The following is a 17,795-nucleotide window of genomic DNA, read 5'->3' on the forward strand; positions in this document are numbered from 1 at the left end:
CATATATGTCTAAAAATGGTGCGAACTTGCGATTTTCCTGGCAGTAACAACAAAAATCTGTCTGAATCTCCGCACAAATTTCACCGTTTTCCTGTAACGGATGTATATTCAGGTTCAAAAAGATCTCCCATTGACTCTGTGCTAAAATCAGTTTCTTCATCATCGGTGTCGTAATCAGACATGATGTTGCTAACATTCCGAGCAATAAACAAAGTGAACCAGGTGCGGCTGTCACTTGGCGGCCACGCGCAGTGATACGTACGGAGAGAAAATAGTGCCAAGCTATTAGTTTGTGTGTTAAGGGTGCAGGTTTTGTGTGTTAAGTGTGCAGGGTTTGTGTGTTAAGTGTGCAGGGTTTGTGTGTTAAATGTGCAGGGTTTGTGTGTTAAGTGTGCAGAGTTTGTGTGTTAAGTGTGCAGGGTTTGTGTGTTAAGTGTGCAGAGTTTGTGTGTTAAATGTGCAGGGTTTGTGTGTTAAGTGTGCAGGGTTTGTGTGTTAAGTGTGCAGGGTTTGTGTGTTAAATGTGCAGGGTTTGTGTGTTAAATGTGCAGGGTTTGTGTGTTAAGTGTGCAGGGTTTGTGTGGTAAACTCACGCACACACCACTTTCACACTAGGCAATGTGGGTGAAGTGTCTTGCCTAAGGACACAATGACTGACCCTTATGAGCTTTTGTCATGTTAGAATGTTGTTACCTCCTCAGAAAACAGACCTGGAGTTGTGTTTTGTGTAATTTAAACATGTTTGAGTAACCAGTTATTATTCATTTGTCCACATCTCCAAAAATCTAAATGCTGTTCCACCTCATGATGGAGCACTTGACTGTTTTTTGTTTGAGAGAAGAACTCTAAAGCCTAAATGTGCAGGGTTTGTGCGTTGAACGTGTGTGAATGAAACAAAACACAACTCCAGGTGTGTTTGTGATGAGGAAACAGAGATCAGCAAAAGTGTAATACAGGCTTTTAAACATGAACCAATCCATGATGTTAGTGGTGCGGTCGTTCCAGTTTGAGGGCTATTTTTGAACTTGCTGCGTTTCCTCTTGTTCCCGGTGAAGATTATTTTAAAAACTGTGTCAAAGTGCAGACAGCGGGGAGGGAGGACGCGAGACGTGATTCACCGCTGAAGTCGAGTCAAGTTTCAAAGTCTCACTCTCTCGGTTTGGACAGACGACGAAAGAGCTCGTCACCGTCACGCGTTCGGCCTGGCAGCTGTCACCCGCACAACTCTTCTTCTGTTCTGGTTTCTGAAGGGAGCTCTGAGCTGACAGGAGCAGAGGGTAAGGCCAGGAGAAGATTTGAGGTTGAAGATTTCAGATGAGAGGGGCTTTACAGGTACGAGGGGGATTTGGGAATGACAGTCTGTGTGGGAATGTTGTGTAGTTTTGTTTGGTGTTAAATGGCTTCTACATTAATCAAATTTATATCATAAAGAGCGTGATACTGACAACATTGTATATATTTACATTGGGGTCAGCCTTATCATCAGAAGAGCCTCTAGTCAGAAAATCCATGTTCAGGTCGTGTTACAAATTGTTACAAATGAAATTGTATTTCAAGTTTTAAATATTTAAAAAACTAAATATTTAAAGCAATACATATATTAAACCCTTAAAATACAGAAAAAATGTTTGAGGAAATAATGATTTGGGTGGAAATGTCTGTCTTAAGTGTAACAGGGTTAATAATTGTCTGATTTTCAGGCAACAACTTGCAAAATGTTCAGTAATTTGAGCTCTACAACCTTCATTTCAATTTTATTTTAAATCTTTTTATTTTAATATAGCATTGGTGGGTTTGTAAACCAACAGATTAAGTAATTCTGGCCTTAGCTAATGCTTTTACACATGATTATGCGTCTTCCTGTCAATATCTCTAAAAAAGTTGATGTTGCAGTCATTTTTAATTGGTAAACATCCAAAAGTTTACTAATTCTTCTCTGATATCCAGGGATTATTCCCTGTTGCTTTCATCAAATATACATTCAGCTGTTCAAGAGAAATGTTGCTGACAAACCAATAGAAGAGGAAATGATTTTCTGACTAGTGGACCTTCTGACTACAGGGCCTTCTGACTAGTGGGCCTTCTGACTAGTGGGCTTTCTGACTAGTGAGCCTTCTAACTAGTGGGCTTTCTGACTAGTGAGCCTTCTGACTAGTGTGCTTTCTGACTAGTGGGCCTTCTGACTAGTGGGCTTTCTGACTAGTGTGCTTTCTGACTAGTGGGCTTTCTGACTAGTGGGCCTTCTGACTAGTGGGCCTTCTGACTAGTGCGCTTTCTGACTAGTGGGCTTTCTGACTAGTGGGCTTTCTGACTAGTGGGCTTTCTGACTAGGGGGCCTTCTGAGGATAAGTGTGTAACCATTCACTTTGTGGATTACAGCAGTGACAACAGACCTTACAAAGATGTGTAGTCTGGACAAGTTTGTATTGCTTTTTTCAGTTTTTGCAGTTTTATCTCACAAGTTCAGATGAGATTTATTTCATTCATAAAGTATAAAAAGACATTAACAGTGTCACAACATCAAACATAAAAGAAATGAATGAAAAAAATGTATGTTATTTGCCCCCTTTTCCATTTTCCAGACAAAACATCAACACCGATAGCTACTTTAAAATATTTCAAATGAGAACATTTCATTTCAATCACAACTGTTAATCAAATGCAAATAAAAATCTTCATTATTATGCACAACAGCTTAATTTTCTTTTTCATACATATGCATTTCACTGGATTTTTATGTGTTTTTTAAAATAATAATACATAACACTTGTATAGAGTTTTTCAAGATACTCAAAGACACTTTACGCGACGAGGCAAACAATCACTTTTTACATACAATGCATTTTCACTGGAGATGTGTGTTTTTTAAAATAATAATACATAACACTTGTATAGAGTTTTTCAAGATACTCAAAGACACTTTACGCGACGAGGCAAACAATGGCAAACAAGAGAAAAAGACAGTTAATGAAAGTCTGAATGAAAGAGATGGGCTTTCAGGGCTTTTTGAAAAGTGAGGAGTGTGGATGAGTGTCTGATGTGTTTGGGGAGGGACCAGAGGGTGGGGAGAAGGCCCTGTCCACTTCAGGTCTTATGTTTAGTCCTGGTGGGGGGAGACAGGAGGTTGGGACTTGTACACAGTGATGAGGAGCTTGAATTAGATGTTCTGGGGGACGGGGAACCGGTGGAGATCTCTGAGGACAGGGGCGATGTGTTCAGGTGAGGAGGTGGGCAGCAGAGTTCTGGATGTTCTGGAGTCTTTTGAGGAGTTTGAAAGGTGAACCGTAGATCGGCTCTTGCGGTAGTCGAGGCGGGAGGTGACAAGCGAGCGATGTTCCGGAGGTGAAGGTGGGTTCGGTGATGTGTTTGACGTGGTGTTCAAAGGAAAGGGTCTGGTCCAAGAAGATGCCAATGTTACGGAGGTGGGAGGAGGAGGAGACTGAGCAGAGACCGTATATATGAGTGGACAGATCTAATGCACTAACCGCCGTGTGCCAAATAAAGTTCTTAAGGAGGTTCTTCCGGCTCTTTCTGACCCTGGCTCCAATTGACTTACATTAGGATCTTGTCGCTCCTCTCTCTGTAACTGACATTTTGGTCTTAAATGTTCATATTAACCCGTAGGTTCGGTCAAGTGGTAACGGAGGGAAACGGGCAGATTTTTGACATTCAAATGTCTCTTATTCAGAAACTAGAGGGACTATTGAAATAAGTAAAGTATCAGAATGTAGGAAAGAGTTACACTCCAACAGGGTCAAGTTAAACCTGTGATATTCTTTCAAGTTGTTGACAAAACATTAAAAACTCATGTCGGTAACAGAGGGAATGAAATATGCAGCACTTTTTGGGCAATAAATCCAAACAGTGATAACTCTTGGTTCTCACTTCCATATCCTTAACAAACTGGTTTGAATATTTGCTTCATATAGTTTTCTACCATATGGTACAAGATTAGGTTGAAAAACCTCTTACTTTTTGACTCATGAGATTTTTTATTAAAAAAGGTCATGGTAACGGAGGGAAAAGTAACGGAGGGAAAATTGTTCAAACAAGTAGAAGGTGCAGGATTTTACATCATTTGTCGCTTTTTTCTTCTGAATACTTTAATATTACTTCAAAATGAAAGGAAACTATTTCTATAAAATATGTCAGTCCTTCCAAGCAAATTTTTATCATTTTAAATACATTTTTTATTTATTTTTTTAATCATGAACCTTCATCAACAGTTCAAAGATGGAATAACACAAGATATGATGAAATACATCCATTTATTTACATGATTTTCAGGTCTTTGAAATTTGGGAAATAATTTTTGTTCCATGTTTCATTCATGGTCTGTTTAAAACATATGGAACTTTAGAACCAAAAATGGTACAGAAAAAAGGTCAACAGTTTCATAAACTAGAGTACATATGTATCTGTTCAATACATTTTTATATCAGATGCATTAACTTGAATTTTTGGCCTTGATGTTTACTTCTGCTTGACCAGGACCAGGTTTCTTTTAAATTGTAGTGGTTTGTTCTCATCTCAAACACTCTATGAATATTTGTAGGTAACACTCTGCACTTTGCTTTATACATGACTTTAAGGAGACTTACACTACCAGTCAAAAGTTTTAGAACACCCTCATTTTTCCAGTTATTTATTGCGATTCAAGTCGTGCAAGTCCAATGAAGAGCTTGAAATGGTACAAAGTTAAGAACTGAACAGACAGAGGTTAAAAAAAGATAAAAGATACAAAACAAAAGTCCAAGCTCTGCCAAAATGACCTCAGGAGAAAAGAACAAGATGGTAAAGTTTGAAAACCTGGAGTGTCCAGCAGCAGCACAGGGTTAGTCCAGACTTAAACCCCATGGAGCTGGTTTGGGATGAACTGGACAGAAGAGTGAAGCAACCTACAAGTGCCACACATTTATGGAAACTTCTGCAACAGACTTGGGAAGAACTTTCTGAATAATATTTGATTTCTGTTGTAAAAAGAACGAGCCACGAGTGTGTTCAGCTGTTCTATCTGACAAAGGTGGACACACACATCAATCAAAAGTTTAGAATATGTTTTGGTCAACAGGAAACAGTAAAAACCTGGAAAAAGTGGAGTGTTCTAAAACTTTTGACTGATAGTGTAAGTCAACAATATCCTGCATTTCCAACACTTTAAGTTGAACAGATAATGAGTTGGATGTCTCTCTCTAGAATGACTGTTGGTGATAATTCTCAAGGCCCTTTTCTGTTAAATAAATAATAGGTGTAGTTGTTTTAGTTGTTGACCCTCAAATTTTCACACAGTACATCAGATCGGGTGCAATTATAGAGTTATATAAGGTTACTAATGCTGCACGATTTAGTGAGAACTTAACTTTATGCAGAACAACAATTGCTTTGGAAATGTTGCCTTTACTGTCGTTTATATGAGACAATCTCCAGTTTATCAATCATCAATCATGACTCGAAAACATTTTGTTTTGTTCACTCTTTTAATCTGTATCCATTTATTTCTAATGTTACGTCATCTCTTTTCTTTTTATCATTAAATAAAATAAAATTTGTTTTTTTACATTAAGAATAATCTGTGTATCATTCGATCATTCTTTCATTCGTTTTTCAGTATAAAACCAAAAATAAGAAAATTAAAAAACAACAGTTTTCTTCATTATTTGTCTCTGCACCGCATACGGACTAAACCAGGACTGATCCAGGTCTGGGACCAGAGTGGGACCAGAGCCCAGAGCCTCAGGTTTGAACTCCGGCCCTGCCTGGGTTCTGAGCCTCCGGTCTGGTCCCGGTCTGGTCCGGGTCTGGTCCTGGTCTGGTCCCGGCCTGGTCTCAGTCTTAGTCCCGGTCTCAGTCTCGGTATGGTCCTGGTCTGGTCCCGGTCTGGTCCCGGTCTCAGTCCCACTCTGGTCCCGGACCTGGATCAGTCCTGGTTCAGTCTGTATGCAGTGCAAAAGTCCGGCATCACAGTCACGGAAGTCGTGTAAACGGTTTTTCCATTTTTCATTTGAACACAAAATTAAAAACTGAAAAAACAAATCATTATCTGTTTTTTTTTTTTTTTCATTTTGGTTTTGGAGACAAATAATGAAGAAAACAGTAGTTTTTTCATTTTCTTATTTTTGGATTTATATTGAAAAACGAATAAACAAATGATACATGGATTAAGAATGAATCCATTTAAATCAAACCAATATTTTACTTTTTTTTAAGGTCTTCATTTATTTGATTTGTGACCTCTTTTATTTCTTTTCCAGAGTAAAATAATGTTGTATCATCAGCAAATACAATTTTCCCAAGTTCAGAAATTTTAACAAAATCGTTCCTGTATAATTGAAATCATCTGGGCCCAAGAATCGAGCCTTGATTGACAGGTGGATAATCCAATCAGGGACACACGTGCTCCATCTGTATCAAAACAAAAGTGGCTGCTTATAACAAAAAAAGAAAGAGAAAGAAGCTGTGCAGAGTGAGTTTCCAGAGTGAGTGTGAGGTGAGAGGCGTGTGATTTGACCAATGAGCTGCTCCAGTTCCACGTGTCACTGAAATGAACAGCTCTGTGTGAGTTTGCCGTGAGGGGGAGGCAGGGAACACACTCACACTCTGTGCTAGAATAAACCTGTCTGAATCCCGGGCTACAGTGATCCCTCCTGCTCTGCTCCTGTATACTCTGCACGTCTCTGTTCTAGTCATAACTAGACCTTTAGAACTTGATAAACTAATTTACATCTTCAAAACAACAATTGCAATTCTTTCTTTTGTCCCTCATGTTTTTAAGTTCTGGCATTCTGTTTTGAGCACATTTTCTAACATCAAAATCATTCAAATATTATTATAGTATATGTATTATAGTACATGTTATGACTAGGTATGTGCAAAAATATTGAAATATCTAAATATCGTATTGTTTAATGTGCTGATACATTAATTAATTAATCATTGCATTTATATAGCACCTTTCAATACACCCAAAGCACTTTACAGTTCATTATTCAGTCTGCTTTGGGGCAGACGGACAGAAGCGAGGCTGCCAATCTGCACCTTTGGCCCCTCTGACCACCACCATCACTCACACACACACAACTTTCATACTAGGCAATGTGGGTGAAGTGTCTTGCCTAAGGACACAATGAGAGTTTTTGCCACTGGCGCCCCCTGTGGCTTCTGGAATTCCCAGTGTCTCCCATCCAAATACTGACCAGGCCCGGACCTGCTGAGCTTCTGAGATCTGACGGGATCAGACTTTGACAAGCCGCTGTGGCCACTACAGTATCGATATCGTAGGCTGCTATATCGATATATATCGAGTGTTTTTTGGTGTATTCTACAAAATTATTTTGTTACAGTGCTACAGTTTTGTTGTTTGTTCAGTGGAAGGAAACTTGTTTATGTGACACATTTGACATTTTCACTGTTTTAAAATGTTTGTGTTTCATATGAACTTTGGACAAGAAGTGATTTAACAAAGACTTTTAGTATCACAGCCACAATTTTGCCATTATTTTATTGGACTGTTTTGAATTCATTTTAAATATATCGTATCAAATCAAAAAGCTCACTGTATCGAGATATGTATTGTATTGTGACCGATGTATGAAGGTGTGTATCGTATCTCCAACTTCTCAGTGATACTTAGAATCTATTGCTGATAAAAGTATGTAAACACTGTGCTTGTTTCAAATGTACATGTATCTTATATTTGTACAAATGTACACGTTGTTCTATTCAGTTCAATTTTATTTATATAACACATTTAAAACAACTTCAGCTGACCAAAGTGCTTCACATATAAGTCAACAAAATAGAAGAAACAGTTACAAATACATATATACAGAAAACTAATGAAAACTACAATAAACACACCAAGATAACGTGACTAGCTCGTACTCAATGCCAGGGACAAGAGGTGAGTTGTATTCAGTGTTGGGGAGTAACAGATTACATGTACCAGAGTTACATAATCAGAGTACAAATTATGAGTAACTGTATTCAGTTACAGTTACTGTTCCAGTGAATGGTAATTGGATTACAGTTACTTTGTTGAAATAAATGGATTACAGGGTGGTATTTTCCTGTTTTCATATTTTGGGCTAAACCAGGACTAAAACCAGGACTAAACCAGGACTAAAACCAGGACTAAACCAGGACTAAACCAGGACTAAACCAGGACTAAACCAGTATTAAAACAGGTCTAAACCAAGTCTAAAAGCAGGACTAAACCAGGACTAAAACAGGACTAAACCAGGTCTAAACCAAGTCTAATAGCAGGACTAAACCAGGACTAAACCAGAACTAAACCAAGACTAAACCAGGTCTAAACCAGGTCTAAACAATATGACACTAACAGTAGGTGAATATAATTTCAGGCAGCAGTGATCTCATATAAAAATCATTTCTCTATCAATAATATTTTTAATATGTTTAAGTAAAGTCTGGGCTTTTTATTTTCTTTTATCAGATAAAACAAAATATCTTTTGTTCAGATCCTCGTCTTTGTTTCTCTACAGTAAAACAAAAGTCTGTTCATGGAGACTTGGGCTCAACAGACAATTTGAAGAGAACAAACAAGAATTTTCAGGATGTGGTTGGTACATTCATGTAGTTTTAAAAAGCATAACAATATCAAGTAATCCAAAGTATTCAGATTACGTTACTCACTTTAAGTAATTTAATGGATTACGTTACAAACTACATTGTGGGGGATGTAATCTGTAATCTGTAGGGGAATACATTTTAAAAGTCACCTTCCCAACACTGGTTGTATTGTATATTTGTCCAAAAGTACATGTTGTATTGTATTTTATATTATATTTGTCCAGTCCTTCGTAGCTGAACAGACCTGTTGAAAAGCACAAAGCAGCAGGCCGTAGTGTGTGTGTGTGTGTTTTATCAGCACACACTGGAGTAACAGGATTATGGGACATCTCATTGTTCTCCCACATTTGATCTGAACTCACACTGATCTGAATAAAGCTTCCTCCCTAAATGTCCACAGCCTGTGTGATACTTGTAATCTGTGTGACCTGCTGATCCTGCACAATCCTCCGTCACTAAAGGCTCTCTCCCGGCCCCTGCTCTTTCACTGCAGAGCTGGATTACAATAGGCCTGGTGGAGGATGTATTATCTAAAAATGTGCTCCAGAAATGTGCTCCAGACAGCTTCACTACAATCATTTAGCTGATTTTAGCCGCCAAACTCCACTAAACTAAAGGTAAAAGGAGCTGTTAACTTAAAAACTACCACTACATGACATCACAAGGTGGGACAGAGCATTTTGAGCTTTGGAGATGTAGATAAATATAGATAAATACACTGTAAAATCTAACACTAGGATTAACTTGCATTCAGCTACTTCACTTTATTCGCAGCTACAAATTTGTTTACATCAGTTTCCGTGGTTTTACCTAATAACGTTGACCTATTCTTAAAGTAAAAGTTACTACATATTTCAGATTTGAGGTACTGACTGATTCAGTGGCCAGTGTTGGGAAGGTGACTTTTCAAAAGTATTCCCCTACAGATTACAGATTACATACCCCAAAATGTAGTTTGTAACGGAATCCATTAAATTACTTAAAGTGAGTAACGTAATCTGAATACTTTGGATTACTTGGTTTACTGTAGAGAAGCAAAGACAACATAAGATTTTTTGTCTGTTAAAAGAAAATAAAAAATCCAGACTTTATTTAACTAAATAAAAAATAGTATTGATAGAAGAAGTTTAGTCTTGTTAAATCCTGTTTGAGACATAGTTTAGATCTGGTTTAGTCCTGGTTTAGACCTGGTTTAGACCTGGTTTAGACCTGGTTTAGACCTGGTTTAGACCTGGTTTAGACCTGGTTTAGTCCTGGTTTAGTCCTGGTTTAGTCCTGGTTTAGACCTGGTTTTAGACCTGGTTTAGACCTGGTTTAGTCCTGGTTTAGTCCTGGTTTAGTCCTGGTTTTAGACCTGGTTTAGACCTGGTTTACCTTTTAGACCTGGTTTAGACCTGTTTACCTGTTTAGACCTGGTTTAGACCTGGTTTAGACCTGGTTTAGATCTAGTTTAGACTTGGTTTAGACCTGGTTTAGATCTAGTTTAGTCCTGGTTTAGATCTGGTTTAGTGTCCAGCAATGAGAATGGAATTACCAAAAAAAAAAAGAAAAAAAAAAGGGATTTAGTCCAAAATGTGAAAACAGGAAAATCCCTCTGTGTAATCCATTTATTTCAACAAAGTAACTGTAATACAATTACAACTCACTGAAACAGTAACTGTAACTGAATACAGTTACTCATAATTTGTACTCTGATTACTTAACTCCGGTACATGTAATCTGTTACTCCCCAACACTGTCAGTGGCTCAGTTTCACAACATGATTTTTACTAAAGAAAACTAAAGTTCACTTCACTTTCTGTGCATAGTTATTAGATGAAAGAGGAATTTACCGAACACCACACTGAGAAATTACTTTTAAGATCAGCTTTAGATTCACACTCCGCTTTAGTCAGATTTTTCAAGGCAATCAGTGTCCGAATTTTTTTTTATTATCCACTTTAGATTGTAGAATCTGGTCCAACAGTGTGTGCATAAAGTGTCACGTCTGAAAAGCGATGGGTGAGGGTTAAGTTAGAGTTCTGCAAACAGACTAATAATGCAGAGTTACTCAAACATGTGAATGAAATAAAAACACAACTCCAGGTGTGTTTTTGATTCGCTTCCAACATTGATTTAAAGTTCACAAGAGTCAGTTTAGTGTCGTATAGAACCTTTAAATGTCATTAGTGTTCCAATAACTCAAGGTTATCTCCATCACCAGTTTGATCTCTGGTGTCTGTTTCATGTCTTCTGCTGATCCTTACTTATCTTATTCTCCCTCTCTCTCCCTCCCTCTTTTTATCTCTCTCCTTCTCATCTTTCTCTCTCTCCTCCTTTTCCCCCCTTTCTCTTTTCCTTCACTCTATCTTTTGCTCTCCTCCTCTCCCATCTTACTCGCAATCTCCCTTCCACTGCTCCTACTCTTTCTCCCTTTCCATCCCCCCTCTCTCCTTCCTTCCCTCTCTCTTAATCTCTGTGTCATCCTCTCCATTCTTCTCTACCCCTCTTTTTCTCTCACCCACCACCCATCTCCACTTTTCTCCCACCCCGTCTCCACTTCTACTTTGTCTCCGTGTCTCTTTTCCCACCTCACTCTCCCGTCTTTCTCTCTCCTCTCGTCCTCCCTATGTCTACGTCTCTGCCTCTCATTCTCTCTCCTTCTTTTGCCCCTCTTTCCCTCCCTCTCTCTCCCTCCTCTCCCTCTCTCTCCTCTCTGTCTCTCCCTCTCTGTCGGTCTGTTCCAGGTGTAGCGTGGTTGTGGTGGAGGGGCGCCTGCAGGATGGATATAGATGCATGTTTTCGATATTACTTCCAGCACCCGTGGTCGCGCCTCATCGTGGCCTACCTCGTCACCTTCTTCAACTTCCTGATCTTCGCCGAGGACCCGGTGTCCCACAGCCAGACCGAAGCTCACATGATCGTCGTGGGCAACTGCTTCTCCTTCCTCTTCAACAAGTACCCGGGCCTGGGCTGGAACATTCTCAAGGTGGTGTGCTGGATCGCCGCCATCATCACCGGACTGCTCGCCGGGAAGTTCATATTCCACCGGCAGCTTTTTGGTGAGTCCTGTGGGAAAGAATGCCGAACAGCACGCAGAGGAATGTGTGTGGGGTGGAAGCGTGAATAAGCAGTGAGTGTGTTGCTTTTGTGGTACTTTCAGTCGTGAAGTTGTTATTTTGGGTAGTGTCAATTAGAGGAGGGTGATATGAAAATAAAAAGTGAATCATGAGTTTGTTAAATCGTAGTCAGTCCTCTTCTGTTCAAAGCTTATGCTCTACATCAGGCTGCAGAATATAGAGTCAAAATATCAGTATCACAATACTGCCCTACAAAGACAGAAACATCATGTTTGGTCAAAAATGAGTTATAGAATATAGAACAGAATATCTTTATTGTCATTGTAACAAATACAATAAAATGAAGTGCAGTCCTCGTTCAGTGCAAAGGCAGCAACAAATAAATAATAAAAGATCAAAAGGTAAGAGTCTCTAAAAAGAATACATAAAAACCTCACACACTAGAAGTGTGCAAAAGTATTGAAATATTGATATATCTTAAAGTTTAATGTGATGATACAGTACTGATATCGTGGACTGCTGTACTGACATCACCAAGAGTATTTTTTGATATATTTTACTCAGTTATTTTCAAATCAAATCAAATTCATTTGTATAGCACATTTAAAACAGCCAAAGCTCACCAAAGTACTGAACAGTGAAATAAAACTTACAATTGGCAAATCAACGACAATAATATATCTATATCTATCTATTTATCTATCTATCTATATAGATAGTTAGACATACATATATATATATATATATATATATATATATATATATATATATATATATATATATATATATATATATATATATATATATATATATATATATATATATATATATATATATATATATATATATATACACATATGTGCAAAGGTAAAGTGTTCCACAGAGAAGGTCCCATCTCCTCTGGTCCTCACTCTGGTCCTGGGGACAGTAGGAGGTGCTGGTCTGCAGAACACAGACCTCTGGATGGGACAGAGTTCAAATAAATAGGAATGTGCCATTAAGACTCTTAAAAACAATCATTAAAATTTTAAAATGGATTCTAAAATGTACAGGGGGCAAGGATTTAAGAACAGGAGTGATGTGGTTCCTCCTCTTCTTTCCAGTGAAAAGGAGACTGAGCTGGACCTGGTCAATGCAGCAGACAAACAGTTCCAGTAGTCAAGCCGCGAGGTCACAAATGCATGAATGGCCTTTTCAAAGTGCAAGCGTGGGATGTTTGATTTCATTTGACTTAAAATCCTTAACTGATAAAAACTTGATTTAAGAACAACAGAGCTTAACAGAGCTCACTTGCTTTTCAAATTTAAAATTGTAATCAAAAATGACACCAAGGTTTCTAGTAAATACTTTTTCATAGGAGCTAAGAGAAAATCTGTCACAGTTTATCAAGAGACCAGAATGAAAAAAACAATTATTTCTGTCTTCTGCTTATTAAAACTGAGAAAGTTCGACTGCATCCATTCCTGAACCTCCTTTTTGTTACAGCTACAATTTTGTTGCTTGTTCAGAGGAAGGAAACTCATTTATGCAACACATTTGACATTTTCACTGTTTTGATGATTTAAAGTGTTTGTGTTTCATATTGACTTTGCACAAGAAGTGGTTTAACAAAGACTTTTAGTATCACAGCCATCATTTAGCCGTAATATTAAAAAAATTGAACTGTATCGAATTGATTTGAAACATGTTATATCGTATCAAAAGTGCATTGTATCCAGATATGTATCGTATTGTGGCCTATGTATCGAGGTGGTGTTAATGATACCCAGCCCTGTCACACGCCCACACATATCCCAGCCACACACATCCACATTTGTACATGTACAAAGTAAAAAATAAAACAACCCAAAAATATGCTTTAACAGCACCATTTAGTGAAATAATGGCTGTTGGATAAAAACTGTTTTGTAGTCTGTTTAATATCATTTTGTTTGTATTTATCATGTGAATAAATATCGTGAGCTCAGAATTGACCTTTGACCCTTATTTGTCAGTTCCTGTTCTCTGCCTTTGTATCACAAGTTTTCGTGCAAAGGCAAAACACATTAATAGTGTATGTTTTGTTTGTGATTTAGTTCATAAATATATTTTATTTTCAAATCCAACCTGTCGCCTCCTCCTTTTTGGCACAAGGTCTTTACACATTCAATAAATAAACCTTTGTATTCAGTTATACTTTAGTGATCTTTAAAGTGAAAGTACTGTGTGTATTTATTCATACTGTACACACTATAAGGTAAAAGTCACTTGTGTCAAACTGTTTCACTGTGGAAGTGTCGCTGCACGATCCCGATCAACACTAAATAGGAAATCCAAAACTCTTCTGTATCATTTCAGATAAACACATGATGACTGGAGCTTGGTGAGGTGTTTTTCTTATAATGGATGGAAGTCTGGAGAAAATCAAGCACATAATGATAACTATTAAGTTTCTGCCTTTTATCTTTGCACGAAAACAAATTTTTGGCTCATGATACAAACGCAGAGAACAGGAACTGACAAATAAAGGTCAAAGGTCAATTTTGAGCTCAATGTTTTTCACATACGAATTAGGGATGGGCATTCGATGAAATTTTCTTAATCGATCGTCGGAAGAATTAACGATCGATTATCGATTAATCATTAACGTTTTTATATTAAAATGATCATCATTATTATTACTATCTGCATTACTAATCTGAATAAATAAATTCAAGTTTACAACATATAAACCGTAACGACTCTAGAGCCACATCAGCTGTTTGACATTATAATGTGTTTAATTCAGTTTTGTTCAACTCTCACAGAAACAAAACTTAAAACCACATCGCTAATTTGCATAAACTAAGTGAAGATAAAACTACAGCTCTTGTGTCGCTGATGCGGTCAATTTCTGTTGGATTAAAAGACATGACTCAGGTGAATACAGGTTAGTGTGACCAGATTTGCGTTTGTCAAAACCAGGACACCGTACGGGGGGAGGGAGGTGGGGACTCGTCATCCACATTGCGCGACTCTCACCTGGTAAAACTTTTTCCCACTGGACACAGAAACATATGTGCTGCTTTATACACTGTGCACATGGACTCACACTTGTCCTGAACGCAACGGAAAGTCTGGAATTTCTTGTACAAGTCATCGTTAAATACACATTTGTGCTTCAGTACGTTGCAGACTGACCCACTGTTTGTGTCTCGCTCCTTCTGATGCAGAGACACATGTACACACCTGTTTGGTCACACTACACACAGCAACCTACATTCGGTTTGTCGATTAAAATGAACGTAATCGATGAAATTCTTAATGATCAATTATCGATTCATCGATTAATCATGCCCATCCCTAATACGAATATTTCTTCATTATAGCAACTAGTTCTCAAATTTCGGGAGCCCTGCCTATTCTACTTTTGTCTGGACAAAACAGAATCTTTGTCAAGTCATTTGTCTCAGTTTCACTCTGGGGAGTTAAGCTCTTTCGTCTTTTTAGGGCAGAATTTTGGCTTGTGCAGTTATTGGATATTGCAAGAACGTAAATATTTTGCAACTATAGCTTCTCCATTTGACTGAAATGTCCCGCTACTGAAGAAAAAAGAACAACAACTCAAAAAAAACTATAACAAATTTAATTCATAATTTTCTTTATTCAGTCTTAATGTAGTTTCTTTATTTAACATAATTTTGTCAAAAAGTACATTAAGATATTGCAATAATATCATTACCACAAAGCAAAGAAAGTTACTGAATATTGCTTTTTTTTCATGCTGCAATATTGTCTTGATGTGTAAAGCCCACGTGTAACCTGGCAAACCACTTCCTTTTTTCTGTTGAAATGCACCAGACCACAGAGCGCAGCAACGACCAATCACAGCGGCTCCTGTAGCACAAAACACATCTCCTCTTTTATTATTATCTATCATAAGATGCACAAACAAATATAGAATTGATTTGACTTCAGAGTTAAGTGCTTCATTCCTGCAAGTTCATTTCCTTCCTTTCTTTTCTACTTGTAAGTTTGTTTTGACACAAACAGAGCATACACAGCAAAAACTGGAGGGTTCAAATTTTAGGGTAAAATATTTCAGAGTTGTTTTTAACACCAAAAGTGTTATTTTAACAATTTGAAAGTTAAATGGGGGTTTGAGTTGGGGTTATTTGTCAGAGTTGATGTAGTTGAGGTTAATTCAACTTGTCCTAGTGTTAATTCAACTTCCCTTAGTGTTAATTCAACTTCCTTTAGTGTTAATTCAACTTCTCTTAGTGTTAATTCAACTTCTCTTAGTGTTAATTCAACTTCCTCTAGTGTTAATTCAACTTCTCTAGTGTTAATTCAACTTCTCTTAGTGTTAATTCAACTTCTCTTAGTGTTAATTCAACTTCCTTAGTGTTAATTCAACTTCTCTTAGTGTTAATTCAACTTCTCTTAGTGTTAATTTGGCTCCTCCCATTCACCACTTCAAACTCTTGTGAGAGAAGACCAGTTTGAACCAGTTTTGTACATAATTTCATCTTAAATTAACTAAAATAAAGTAAAAAATAAAATAAAACACCTCTGTGTGTTGTTTAGCTAGATCAGCATAACTCTACAAAGTGTTATCTGTTTACTCTCAAAACATTAATATAACTCTGGATTTCAGGGTTAAACACGAACTTTGGTCCAGTGTTACTTAATGAACATTTCCAAAAATGTTAAATTAACTCTAGAACAGACTGGACTCATATAAACTCTGAGAAAATGTTAAAGTTGAGTCTGTGAGAGTCAATTTTAACACTCCACTTTTTGCTGTGTACCGGTCTGTGATTGGTTAATCCGTCTGTCAGTCATGTCTGTCTGAAGTCAGGGGGACAGGATACAGCTCCAGAGCCAAATGTCTTTGTATTGTAGCTGTTGTTGCGTCCTGTGGTTTTATGTGGTGAGGCAGGTGTGTTTTCAGTCGTCTCCTCCCACTCGCTTCTATAATGATGCACTTGCTGTTGTCCTTTAGGTGTCAGTCTGGTGTTAAAGGGGAAGGGCTGTGTGTCTGCCCTTTAACACCTCTGTGATGCATTTCTCCGTCGCGGTTCTCATCTCTGCTCACAGCCACGTCCTTCCTGCCATCCTCATAAATCATCCCCCCATCTCATGTCAGGATGATTCGTTTAACGCACGTTATAATCACACATTTCATTGGAGTTCATTTTCCATGTCGTCTTCATTTACTCAGACGCTCAGGCCTGGGTGGAAGTGAACACTCTGACCCACATGACAATTCAAAAATACAATCAAAAGAGTATTTTCAATATTTTAAGTTCACATCTTAATAAAAACAATTCATCATAGTTTTGGGATCTGAAAACCTCCTCTCATAATGGATCATAACTGATCATAAGATTTCTAAAAACAAAATGTTGGGTGCACAATCATTTTGCACCTTATTTAATAAATATAGGAATTATAGGAGATCTAGGTATTTTTAGATAGTTACAGCTGCACCATGTAGCCATGGCTGCCCTCGGGCAAACTGACAGAAGTGAGGCTGCCATCTGCAACAGAACACAACAGAACAGTTAAGTTGGCTCTGTGACTGTGGCACCTGGTATTCCAGGTTTCCCATCCAATACCAACCAGGTCCAACCAAGTCCAACCCTGCTGCGCCTCTGTGGTCAGATGAGCCTTGGCAGTGAGAAGATGCTATGGACAAATGGGACAGGATTTATTTATGTCATGTAACTGAGGTACTTGTGATGTTACTGAAGTATGTGTGATGTAACTGAGGTACTTCTAATGTAGGTAAGTGAGGTGCCTGCAGTTTAGATATTTAAAGTGTCTGTGTGTCAGTGTGCTGGCACATGTGTGATTTGTGAGCTCTACTGTGTGTTGTACATTGCCTCACGTTTGTTAAAGTTGTTGTACAGTTGTACAGAGCATGTGGCCACAGTGACTTGACTCTTTAAACAGAGCTCTGTACATGGACCTGAGTGCTGTGGCCTCCTCACATATGGAGCAGTGAGTGGACCTGCTCCAGCTCCAGAGCTTCTATCTGATCAAATATCAGGAGTTTATTGGATTCTGTTTCCATTTTCAGAACGGTCCCTCTGTCTAAGGAATAATTCACTTTCTATGATTAAGCTGGACTCTCAGACTCAGCTTGGATTCAGATTCAATGGTTCCTGACAACTTTGTATAGAC

The 17,795-nt window shown here is 38.0% G+C and overlaps 1 protein-coding gene across 1 annotated transcript in view; it reads left to right on the forward strand.

Annotated features, from left to right (window-relative positions):
• tmem117 (transmembrane protein 117) overlaps positions 1-17,795 on the forward strand; it is a 147,636-nt gene that overhangs the window by 11,860 nt on the left and 117,981 nt on the right. Inside the window, 1 exon segment of the mRNA XM_020933470.2 lies at positions 11,316-11,630. Within this exon segment, the coding sequence (XP_020789129.2) occupies positions 11,316-11,630 (315 nt within the window).

This window comes from Boleophthalmus pectinirostris, unplaced genomic scaffold, assembly GCF_026225935.1.
Source record: "Boleophthalmus pectinirostris isolate CB_2022bp ecotype Guang Dong unplaced genomic scaffold, ASM2622593v1 HiC_scaffold_2, whole genome shotgun sequence".
In the NCBI taxonomy this organism is placed as follows: Eukaryota; Metazoa; Chordata; class Actinopteri; order Gobiiformes; family Gobiidae; genus Boleophthalmus; species Boleophthalmus pectinirostris.